This window comes from Capsella rubella, unplaced genomic scaffold (genome assembly GCF_000375325.1).
Source record: "Capsella rubella cultivar Monte Gargano unplaced genomic scaffold, Caprub1_0 scaffold_2, whole genome shotgun sequence".
Classification (NCBI taxonomy): Eukaryota; Viridiplantae; Streptophyta; class Magnoliopsida; order Brassicales; family Brassicaceae; genus Capsella; species Capsella rubella.
The window spans coordinates 5,441,861-5,454,935 of NW_006238922.1; the positions used below are offsets into that span (position 1 = coordinate 5,441,861).

Below are 13,075 nucleotides of genomic sequence, written 5' to 3' on the forward strand. Positions count from 1 at the left end.
TTCTCAATTTTCTTGTATAACCCATCCTTTGGTTTATAGTGGCATATATGGCTCTCATTTACCTTTGTGCATGTTAAGATTCTATTTTAATAAACATCATCTTAGAAGATGATAAGATTGAACTCGTAAGATGGTGTAGACATGGACCGGTTTGCTATGTACACTTTCTCACACCATCTTCACTCGTAAGGGTTTGACATGTCAAATTAGACAACAAAAGAGTCTTTCAACCTTTGTATTGACAATTAATATAGATGTATTTTTTAGTAACATACAAATGAGATATAAAAGGAGGGAGACCTGTAAACATCACAAAACAACTATAGAGATCACATTCACATATACATATATGATGTACGTCACAAGAAAGAAACAATGGAAAACCACTGATCATGCGTCTTTCTAATATTCATCGCCGTCTTCATCGTCGTCCTCTGCTCCTTCTGCACCAACTTCTTCATAATCTTTCTCAAGAGCAGCAAGATCTTCACGGGCCTCAGAGAACTCTCCCTCTTCCATACCTTCTCCTACATACCAATGGACAAAGGCTCTTTTGGAGTACATGAGATCAAACTTGTGGTCTATGCGAGAGAACACTTCTGCCACAGCAGTATTGTTACTGATCATGCAAACTGCTCGTTGAACTTTCGCTAGGTCACCACCTGGAACAACTGAAGGCGGTTGGTAGTTTATTCCGCACTTGAAACCAGTTGGACACCTAAATTTTAGCGTGAACAAATATTTATAATGTGTAGTAGAAGATGATTTAAGAGACAAAGAAACACCGGTATGACCGCTTACCAGTCAACAAACTGAATTGTGCGCTTGGTTTTGATGTTAGCAACAGCTGTATTAACATCCTTAGGCACAACGTCACCACGATACATCAAACAACAAGCCATGTACTTTCCGTGCCTTGGGTCACATTTGGCCATCATATTGGAGGGTTCAAAGACGGAAGTCGTGATCTCAGGGACCGAAAACTGCTCATGATAGGCCTTTGCAGATGAAATCACTGGTGCATAAGAGGAGAGCATAAAGTGGATCCGAGGGTAAGGTACAAGGTTGGTCTGGAATTCGGTTATGTCCACATTGATGGCACCATCAAACCTTAGAGAAGTTGTTAGTGAAGAGATGGTTTGGGAGATTAAGCGGTTTAGATTTGTGTATGTAGGCCTCTCAATGTCTAAAGATCTCCTGCATATATCGTATATGGCTTCATTATCCAACATAACAGCAACATCTGTGTGCTCAAGAAGAGAGTGAGTCGAAAGAACACTATTGTATGGCTCTACAACTGCCGTAGAAACCTGAGACAAAAAAAATTAGTTTGAATGCTATATTTTTTGTAGTAAGACCCACAATTTGGTCTAATAAAAAATGTAATTATGTCGACGTAGTACCTGAGGAGAAGGGTAGATTGTGAAACCGAGTTTAGATTTCTTTCCAAAATCTACGGACAAGCGTTCCAACAGTAAAGAACCCAAACCAGAACCTGTTCCACCCCCAACAGCATTGAACACCAAAAATCCTTGTAACCCTGTGCAATTGTCTGCCAATTTCCTCAGCCTATCAAGGCATGTGTCAACAATTTCCCTTCCAACTGCATCGATGGAACAAATTTTCATTACCATGATAATTAGCAAATGAACTAGTCATGATTAAATATGCCCAATTAGATGCACACTGATACCCAACTTGTTAGCTTATACATGAGTTAAGAACATATGTTGTCAAGTTAATAACCCATGAAGGTGGATCAATATAGCTTCTTATTATAGAACAAACCTATAAAAAATACTAAAAACAACGAAGATATGTAAAATGTATATAACCAGTGTAATGGCCTCTAGCGAAGTTATTGGCTGCATCTTCCTTGCCAGAGATAAGTTGTTCAGGATGGAAGAGCTGTCTGTAAGTGCCGGTTCTTACTTCATCAATGACGGTTGGTTCAAGATCAAGAAACACAGCCCGAGGCACATGTTGACCTGAGCTTGTCTCGCTAAAGAATGTGTTGAATGCATCATGACATGCACCCACATTGCTGTCACTGCAAAACAAATAACTCATTAAATTTTCAATGCTACTCCTAAATAAGAGCCATATCAAAACAAAAAAAAAAATCAAAATGGTTATGAACTAAAGCGATGAATATAAGAGAGGTTTCTTAACATTTCTTAAGAAATGGTGAGCACTTAAGGTGAGTTCTTAGAATTGTTTAGCATTTAAATTTAAGATTTTCTTAGAATAGTTTTTTATCTAAGAAACATTTCTTAACATTTCTTAGATTAAGATTTTCCTAAGATCCTATCAATAACGTTGGTCTAAACTAGAGCGATGAATGTAAAGAAAGACCTGGGCATGGTGCCATCAGGTTGGATACCATGTTCGAGACAATAAAGCTCCCAACAAGAATTCCCGACTTGAATACCAGCTTGTCCGATATGAATGCTAATGATCTCCCTCATGTTTAAAAATTTCTCAGGGACTTGTTCTTCCTGTTTCTCTATGTTTCACGAGGAAGATGGTTGTTGTTGGGTCTCCCGCTTTTAGATGGGAAAATAAAAAAGCTGGAATAGACTGGACGAACATAAAATGAGGATGGCCCCAATAAAGTCTCTTATGCTGGAATTACCTAATTAAAGAATTCACCAATCTTAATTAGGTGGATTTTTTAGATTTTTATCCATTCCAACTTTATTTATTATTTAGATAAAAATTTTAATTATTTTTTCTAATTCAGTTCAAGTCACCGAAAAATGACTTCAACGGATTTTTCGAAAAACGTACTAAGTATTTTCCATTACCAGAAAGCTATACAAGAATATTAGTTCTCCAAATTTTTCCTTTTAACATTTAAAAATTTTAAAACTTATTTTTTCCAAACTTATGATTTTTTTTTTTGGTTTAAATTGAAAATCTAAAATACTCTTATTCATTTCTTGTGAAGTTTAAAAATATATATAATTACTATATAAAGATAAAAATTTAAGAAAAATTATTGAAGAAAAAAACCATGTCAGTTGATCTTCTGCAATTCCGACGGTTTATTCTGAAAAATAATGTAGGCTTAAACTCGTTCTTTTTGCAATGTAAACAAAAAAAGTCTTATAAAGTTAAAGCCGATAAATTAAAAAAAACTCACAAGTTTGCTATTTTACTTGTATTTCACTATTTTAAATTTGCCTTGACAGGATTTAGGTGGGTTAAAAAGTGGTCATATCTCATATGGTTGGGTAAGTGACTCCAAAGTGTGCTCTCTTGCATGTATTTTGATTTTGAAAAATATATGTCTAATGTTTCTCGATTAATCTCCTTAAAATAGTTTACTTGTTTTGTCAATAAATCTTTAAGCCGAAATTATTTTGCCAAGTAGATTCACTAATGGGTAATTTCTTTGTTTTGAAACTGGTTTCAAATAAACTTCCAATGACAATCTCTTCAATTTGATCGATATCTTTGGTTGAACCATGTTCTTCAAAATGATGAATTTTCTTGATAAATCTTTAAACTAGACGTTGTTTGGTAGAGTGGGTTGATGTCTATGATAAATTACATAGGTCGCACATAAAGACGGCATATACTCTATATGTGAGAGGAGGGTTTAGAACTCTAAAACTTTGAGACAAAAGGAAATGACGACATCAATTTTTTTGTCTAAAATCGTTACTGTATACATTGATCTAGACATCTAGTATTGTCATAATATGTTTTTGAGATACATAGTAAAAAACAATTTGCAAGGAAAAACAGAGAAAATAAAAGAAAGAAGAAAAAAGTATACTAAATGAAATTTACAAACTATCATGCTCAATTACCATTGCTCCTCTCCATGTCTCACCGGAGGCCACCTCGACCGGGACGAGCAATGACATTGGCCCTGTGCACACGAAGTAATTTTGCTTCCCATATTTTTCGGACATTGATCCTGGAGATCCCACATACATCTCTTCGTACCCTATCCTTATCACCCTGAAGAACAATCCTCTTCCCTGCAAGATTCTAAACTAATCAGATTTTATTGAATTTAAAGTTAGTGTTAGTAAATCCTAGTCGATGTTGCATACCAAATGTCGAAACGAATGGTACCATATTGATTTACCTGATCTATGGTTTCAAATTTAGAAGGTGGAGTGTTATAGACAGCCTTAAACCTCTCAGCCAGAGGAGCACCATATATTCTACTCATCTTTTTCTCAAGAAGTGTAATCATAGAATCTTCAACAGCCCAAATCCCCGGCTTCTTCCCATCTTCCGACGAAAACCAACCAGAAGAGTCCGCTTTCATTGCCTCTGAAGGAGACAATAGCTCGAAAGGCGATGACAAAGGAGGGTTGGGGCAATAAGAGCATCCTTTTAGTCCTTGAATTCCAGCCCCATACCGTTTCTTGAACCTCAAGTAACTCATAATCCTAGGTTTCATGGTAACCGGTTTTCGTCCATTGTTCTTCACAACTAGAGCTGTAGCCATGCTTACATGATACAGACAGACGATATAAGTTATGTCGAGAACCCCGGCCGTACAGCTCAGTTCGATCTGAAATAAAGTTCATAAAGATATCAGCATTGTTTAGACAATATTTAATATATAGAATTAATCACATGAAGAGCATCAATGGCGTCTGAATCAGTATCTTTAACATTTCAATCATATCCTGAGAGTACTGAAGACACTCCTTTAATTTTGTTCCAGTAGCTTCTTCTCCGTTTATAATAACAACACCAGCTCCACCTCTCCTCTCATCACCGTCAACTGTGTAAAGGACTTCCTCGAATCCATCGTCTTTCTAGTGTACCTTTGGTTTATATGATATGACATGAGCATCTGATAAACTCATCTTTAACGAACTTCCATTTCTGACCTTAAGTTCCACCATAGGACTATTGTTTGATTCCAAGAATTTTATACATTTTCGTCCGAATTTATCTTCAAGCCTCTCAGCTATTGTCTGTGTCTGAGGAGCTGAAACTGAACTTATTATAGCGTTTGGTTTTGGGAGAGAAGTGAAAGAGAAAAGAGAAGGCATTGATCGAGAGTACGGATCGGATAAGAAAAGAAAAGCCTAATCTCTTTCCAACGTTTTTTTTTCTTTTTCTTCTGTTGACAAGAATGCTGAACTACTTAGTGACAGACTTGTTGAACACCAGATTGCATGCTATGAGGATTTTAAGTCTTTTGACACTTGGATCAGCCATGAAAGGAGCCCATACACTTATTTGAATCACCACAAGGCCCCAGCTCATGAAGAACAACCTAAGAAAAAACCCAAGTCCAAACCACCCTTTGAATCAAGGCCGTTGCTCAGCCAAAAGTCGGGAACGTTATTCTTTACGTGCAGTAACCTCAACATCATGTCTTGTATTGCAACAAACGATGAGAGTCTCCGGCTTGCGTGCACTTCTCGTTGATAGCACTCTCCTTCAGGCTTCCAAGTCCATAAAGTGTTCCTTTTGAATTTTTTAGTGTACCATGGAATGTCGAATGTGAAAATTGTTGCATACTCATCAATTATTGTGAACTCTCGAGCCCGTGATGCACCATTTGAAACAGAAGAAGCTCCTGCCTCTATCCCACTCAATTTTCTGTGCAAGTTCTTCTCATAGTTTTTAATGATTCTCTTCGCCTTCCGATCAATATATGTACAATCTAGCTTTGTATGCGTCTTTATGAAGAACTCATCAAGACTCAGATTTTGTCCTATTTTCTATTCATGCTAGGTTACAGTGTAAACAAAGGTAAATAAATAATTTATAAGTTGCAAAGTTGTAACTCCAAAGAAATAACAGATATAAAGAAGTACTAACTATTTCATATTGGATTGGTTCATATGACTCTGGCCCTATGGTTTCTCAAGATAATCATCATCAGAGTCTACTGCATCATCATCATCAGCTTCATCAAATTCTTCCCCTACATCATCAGATTCATCCCCTACATCATCCTCTGCATCGTCATCATCATTATCATCCTTTGCAGCAACATCATAATCATCATCATTCTTCGCAACAACATTATCACCTTTCCCAACAACATCATAAATACCATCATCATCTTGTTTTTTTATACTTTTCTGTTTTGTTTGCCACTCCTTTCCTAATGTCTTTCTTACATATTTTTACTCTATATTCTGATTGGGCAAATATTTCCTTATTTTATTTTATTGGTTTTAAGCATTTGTGTTCATTCAGTTCTAATATTATCTTTGTAATTTTTTTTTAACTTTTGATGAAATTTAAGTAATTATTTTCAACTGTAAAACTAGATGTTACATTTGTATTTGAAAAGTGTTAATACAATTAGTAACTTAGTAAATATTTATCATCTCCTTTGTAGCTTATTTCATACGTACTTTAAATATGTGTGATATTTTTAAAAATGTAATTCAAATCATACTTTTTACATATAAATTATGATTTGTAATTGAGCATTTTTCAAATATATAATATATAACTAAATATATTTAGAACCCAAAGCACACGGTTTTTTCGAATTTCATGCTTTACATATATTAAAAGTAATTAATATTTATTATTATATAAATTTTATATTATTAATTATACTTTATTTGTGCCCCAGGCAGAGGGAATGGGAATATATACCTTAACGATCTCGTCCTCTTCATTAACGGTTGTTGCTTCGGTTCGTCCAAATTTGGTTGGGGAAATTATGTTGGAACAATCTCAGAATTTTTCCTACTTCAATTTCCAGTGCTATCGGCAGTTCTGTCACTACAATTTATGGTTATGTCAGAATCTCAGGTTTAGAACCATCCGGTGGTTATGTCGGAGGAGCGGCGGTTTCTCTTCTATCCTTACGTGGCGCTGGGGATGTTGAATCAAATAGCACAGTCGCATCTTTTACAAGAGACATTACTTCGGCAGCGATGAAACAACATAGACGATTTGTTTTTTTGACGGTTTCTCTTCCACAGAAACAAAACAAAAAATAAAAGCGTTTTATTACTTTGAATGAAGGTAACTAGCAAAAAAGGATATGAATTGTTTGATGGGTTGGTTTGTAATTTGCCAACTTCATTTGGTGTTTTAGACTTTTCTTAATTTTCTGCATTAAAAAAATATAAAACAAAATCGAGTTTATAACACAGGCATTCAAGATTTTTTTTTGGCCAGTTTATGGCTTTCTTGCTATTGTTCACTATATGACAATCTTTTAAATTATTTTGCCCAGAAATGAGGAGTATTTACGACTAAGATGAAAATGTACCTTTTAAAACAAACAAAACAAGATGAACATCCTGATGATTAGACTTATGTCAAAGCGAACGACAATGAAACACTGAGATGAGTTAGTGAAAAATATGTATAGAAATATAATTTTATTCCATATTATTGAAAGATACAAGAAACTGCAATCATGAGCTTGGTTTTACCGCTGATGGTACAATATCACAAACATCTTTAAAGATAGTGATTGGTATACTTATGTCACCCGTGACTTTTAAGAAGCAAGTAGTTGGAAGTGTTGTGAATACTGCTCTACAACACTCTTTTGATAACCCTCTAATATCTGTTTTCAATCCCAACAATTTCAACGCATTATAACATCCTGGCACATTGTTTATCTTGTTCGTCGAGCAATAAATAACCGGCGGAGCTGATTCCGATGCTCGGATGATTGATGCAAATATTAGGGCTAAAAATAAAAATACCACTTTGGTTTGTTTTTGTTTCATCATCTTTTTAATGAAAAATCCAAAAACAAGAAGAAGAATATTTTTACTCAGATCGGATTTTATGGAGTTGAAATCTTTGTTTCCTTAAACAAATAGAAAATTTTTTTGTGTTGTTTAAGATGTTGTGTAGGAATTTTTTTTATATATTTATAAAAAGGAAGTTCTGGATTAAAGTTGGACTATATAAAAAGCAAGATATGCATTAAAGTTTGACTATAAATATTAATTTGAAAATTTCATATATATGTTTGACCCATATGGATGCATATTAGGATACTTTTATAGTCAACTTCTTCTCGCTATATATAGGGAAGTAAATACAAAGAAGTCTATATTGTAAATGATTATCTCCAGTTTTTAAATAATAGGAAATTATTCAACTATTATAAGGAAAGAACATAAAATCAATTTTTTATAAGGGTAATTGATAGATAACCTTTGACTTGAAATAAATTAGCTAAATAACGTTTGACCAGAATTTTTAGGAAACTAACTCTTTCTTACATGTGACAATGACCAAGTTAACCTGTAACACTTTGACGGTCACCTCTCTAATGGGTCACATGTTCACTCTCAGCCCATGAGTCTACCTTTTTTAACGGGTCTCACGTCCTCTCACTAGGCACATGAGCCAATACTTATCCGACAGCCGGTATTCTACGTTTGGGAGGCTTAAAGACTTGTTTACCGACCCTACAAATTACCACATGATCTTTCCCTGTGTTTTGGCTTCACTCACACAGTTCCTACGATCACTTTCAGAAAGTCACCCATCCATTTACTACTCCAGCACAAGCACGCTTAACTGTGAAGTTCTCTCAAGACCTTTGACCAAAAAAATAAGTGCACTTTGGTGACATAGGTGGCCAAATAAATTCATTTAAACCTCTCCGCAAACCGAGGTCTCACATAACCTTGATCCATTATATATTTTTGAGTTTCTCTACAAAACGATCCAATTTGGATCTTGCTTCGTAAGCTACCAACAACAAACAACATAAATCCAAAACCTGAAACCAGTGGGTGTATAAGGGAGATTCATCGAATTCGACATGATTTCTCCAATGAGCCTACACATCTGATATCACTCCAGTTCATGTCATCAAATAAATTGCCGAGTTTTGCTTTAGTGTTGGCTGCAAACATCTCCTTTTTTTTTTTATCAAAGAGATGATGGTGGAGAAGATCCAATACAGAAAACAAAGGAAAATAGAAAGAAATCATAGTAATTTACAAAATTTGATGTATCAATTATAAACAACTTGTCATCTAGAAGAACAACTTGAACTTTGTAAATATATGTTGTATTTTTTTCAACATAATAGCATGTTGACACAAGAACTTGCATGACATATCAATAGGGCTTTCTCAACCTTTATACACACTCATCATGCATATCTAACACTTGTAATCAATAACATGCAATGTATTGTAGGGATATTAGCATATACACCTACTTTATTACAATGTATTCACCATCACACCCACTTTCTACTAGCTCTATACTTTTTATCCGAGTCCGCTTGAAACAAGCCGATTCCTGAGCCTGGACTCAAGGTCTCTCCTACCTGCGAGTTTGCTGCGAGGAAATGCTTACAGAATGCCAATATTTGTTCGATCAAAATTCTATGCCGGGCGTTTAATGATTGTTCTCGTTCAAGCTAGAAAATGGTCAAGTGTGTTTCTAATCAGGGTTTAATAAATTAGAATAAGTACTTTTTGATAACTTTGTCTCATGCGGAGCAAAGCCCTCCTGAGTCAAGCTTAGTCCCTTTGGAGTATATTTAAAGGGAAGTGCGGATCTGGAGTGTTTTGTTTAGACGAGGTATGCATCAAGTTGAGTTCTATCGACTGGAATGAATGCATTGACAGTTCGGTCTGATCCGTCTTATTCGTATATCTTATTATGGGACCGAGTATGCGGGTAGAGGTCTTACGAGGTACCCACTATACTCGGAGTACCCTCCCAAAAGGAAAAAGATGTGTTTGTTAGGTTCGGTTCTTCTTAGTTGGATTGGGCGGCTTTGACCATAAATAATATGCTTACACACAAGACTACCCTTCTTCCTGAAAGCTTCGTAGAAAGCCTTACCGTTGGAACATAAGCGCCCTCTTGCTACCCATATGCGAGGCGCCGTCTTAGCCTCGATGCAAAAACAACCTGGAGCTCTATCGGACTTTGAAAAGGTCCAACATTGCAATTGACTCTGACCATACCATTCCTAGAAAACAGATTTGACGTTTCGAACTCAAATTATATACCTCGAGAAGTGCTCCTCCAATCTTTTCTTTTCGAATGTCTAGTGGATAAAGGTATAAGATTGACTGTGGAGTCAGGATCAAACATCACTCTCTTCACATCCACCCTATTTATCTTTGCTTCAACATACAACGAACGCCCCTGATCAGTGCAATGGGTTACAGAGATAAGCAATTCCCTACCTTGAAAAAGATGATCAATGGCATTGACTATCAGCCATCGATTGAGTTACAGTCCTTTGCTCAACCAGTTACACGCCTATTGAATTGGACTTTAAGGAAATGACTATCCTCTCCGCCAGTATCTTTAAATGTTTCCACCAGCGAAGATCTTATTAGAGTTCATATTATTATCTCAATTTCTCACCCTCAATATCTAGATCAAAAACTGGAATCATATCCCTAATTCCTTTACCGCCAGTGACTACTTCCAAGCAGTTTTTGTTGGTTTTTAACCAATTTGGGACAAAGTTTCAGTAGGACTTTCTACACATTTCTAAACACCCTTCATGCATATCTAGCACTTGTAATCAATCATATGCAATGTATTGTAACAAATATTGACCCAAAATAACACTACACAAGTGATTTCTACATCCAAGTATTGTTTGTAGGTTCTTATCCAATATAGGGCGAAAATACAATTGGATTTTCTGCAACTTTCTAAACACTCTTCGTGCATATGAAGCACTTGAAATCAATCATAAGCAATATATTGTAACAAAATTTGACCCCAAACAACACTAGACAAGTGATTTACTACTTCCAAGCAATGCTTGTGGGTTCTTAGTCAATTTGGGACGAAATTTCAATCGGGATTTCTACACCTTTCTAAACACTGTTAATGCATATCTAGCACTTGTCATCAATCATAAGCAATGTGTTGAAATAAGTTTTGACCCCAACCAATAATAGAAAATTTATTTACTACTTTCAAGCAATGCTTGTGGGTTCTTAACCAATATGGGACCGACTTTAAAAAAAAGTTTCCACACCTTTTAAGCAATCTTCATGCATATCTAGCACTTGTAATCAATCATAAGCAATGTATTGTAATACATTTTTACCTCAAACAACACTATACAAGTGATTTTCTACTTCCAAGCAATGCTTGTGGGTTCTTGGCCAATTTTGAACAAAAATTCTATAGGAGTTGCTACACCTTTCTAAACACTCTTCATGCATATCTAACACTTGAAATCAATCATAAGCAATGTACTGTAACAAATTTTGACCCCAAATAACACTAGACAAGAGATTTTTACTTCCATGTATTGCTTGTAGGTTCTTAGCCAATATGGGACGAAATTTAAATAGAAGTTTGTACACATTTCTAAACACTTTTCATGCTATCAAACACTTGTAATCAATCATAAGCAATGTATTATAACAAAATTTGACCTCAAAAACGCTAGACAAGTGATTTACTACTTCCAAGCAATGCATGTTGGTTTTTTAGTTTTTTATCCATTCCATTTTTATTTATTATTTAGGTAAATTTTTATTCTTTTTTTTCTAATTTAGTTCATGTCACCGTAACATGACTTCAATGGATTTTTCAAAAAAGTACTATATATTTTCCATTTCCAGAAAATTATACAAAATATATTATTTCTACAAATTTTTCCTTTTAATATTCAAAAATTTTTAATATTTTTTTCAAACGTAGGATTTTAAAAATTTTCATTGTTTTGTTTAAATTTAAAATTTAAAATTTAAAATACGCTTATTCACTTCTTGTGAGATTTTTAAAAAAATATATATAATAACTATATAAATAGACAGCAATTAAATGAAATGATTGAAAATAAAAATAACCATGTTAGTTGATTTTTCTGCAATCCCGACGAGTTATTCTGAAAAAATGATGTAGGCTAAGAAACCATTCTTTTTGCCACTGTTAAAAAAAAATATTATTAACGCCATTAAATTGAAAAAAAAAAACTAACAAGTTTGCTCTTTTACATGTATTTAACTATTTTGATTTTTCCTTAACCGGATTCAGGTGGCTTAATATGGATGGGTAAGTAACTCAAATGTCTGCTCTCTTGCATGTATTTTGATTTTGAAAAATACATGTCTAATGTTTCTCGATTAGTCTCTGTAAAAGAAGTGCTGCTCAAAGCGGTCTTAGCGGCTATGCTTTCCCACGCATGACCTGCTTTAAACTCCCACTCTCACTTTGTAAGAGGATCCAATCGGAGCTAACAAGATTCTGGTGGGATGATAATCAAGACAAGAAGAAGATGTGTTGGGTTAGTTGGGGTAAACTATCTTGGCCAAAATCTGATGGAGGTCTAGGCTTTAGAGAGATTGAATCCTTTAATGACTCCTTCCTCGCAAAAATTGGCTGGAAACTTTTAAAGGAACGGGACAAGTATTGCCGTTCTTCCTCCTTTCTGGAGTCCACATGCCCATCTAACGCGTCTCATGGCTGGCGTGGGATAATTGCGGGTCGTGATATCTTGCAACAGGGTCTTGGTTGGATTGTTGGGAATGTAGAGGATATTGACCTATGTAGAGCACCTTGGCTATCTACTTCGGTTCCCCTGTGCCCACAAGGCCCCAATAATAAAAGTCTGGCCGATTTGAAGGTGAAGGTTCTCCTGCTACCAAATTCCTCTATGTGGAACTTGGAAGCCATTCGCCTACATGTACCTCAATATGAGGATCATATACTCAAACTTAAGATGAGTTCTTTTCTAAGACCGGACAAGATGAGATGGCTACCAATTAAGTCGGGCTCCTACTCCTCCAAATCCGGATACAATTGAAAGACCAATGTTCCTTCCTCATCCCAAGACCACATATTCAATTGGAATTTACATGTGTGGAAGGTGCGCACCACAACAAAACTTAAGACCTTCCTGTGGAAGGTAGCTAGCAATGCACTCCCGGTGCGCTCAGCTCTCTCTGTACGGGGCATCTCCAGCGACATGTCATGCAAGAGGTGTAGTAAAATGGAAGACGTTCTGCATATTTTCCTAACTTGTTCCTTTGCGCAGCAAGTTCTGGAGAATGTACCAATTCTGTTTAAACCACAGGGTGAAAGGGTAAACTCGATTTCAGACATCCTCCCTCAGGCCAGACATGGCATCAACCTCCCTCCCCCCCCCCCCCCC

At 35.7% G+C, this 13,075-nt stretch overlaps 1 protein-coding gene and 1 pseudogene across 2 annotated transcripts; both read right to left on the reverse strand.

The window, feature by feature from the left end:
* Positions 1-237: 237 nt before the first annotated feature.
* LOC17895551 (tubulin alpha-1 chain) lies at positions 238-2,533 on the reverse strand. Of its 2 annotated transcripts, XM_023787900.1 has the most exons (6): positions 2,356-2,533; positions 1,836-2,050; positions 1,404-1,603; positions 802-1,310; positions 598-718; positions 238-512 (listed from the first exon to the last, which is right to left on the reverse strand). In XM_023787900.1, the coding sequence occupies exons 1-6, from the start codon at positions 2,466-2,468 to the stop codon at positions 360-362; spliced, it is 1,311 nt and encodes a 436-aa protein (XP_023643668.1). In that variant the 5' UTR covers positions 2,469-2,533; the 3' UTR covers positions 238-359. The 2 variants fall into 2 exon arrangements, with proteins under 2 accessions (XP_023643668.1, XP_006301274.1); XM_006301212.2 differs by having other exon boundaries at positions 238-718.
* Positions 2,534-3,724: 1,191 nt separating this feature from the next.
* LOC17895906 lies at positions 3,725-5,027 on the reverse strand (annotated as a pseudogene).
* Between the last annotated feature and the right edge of the window lie 8,048 nt (positions 5,028-13,075).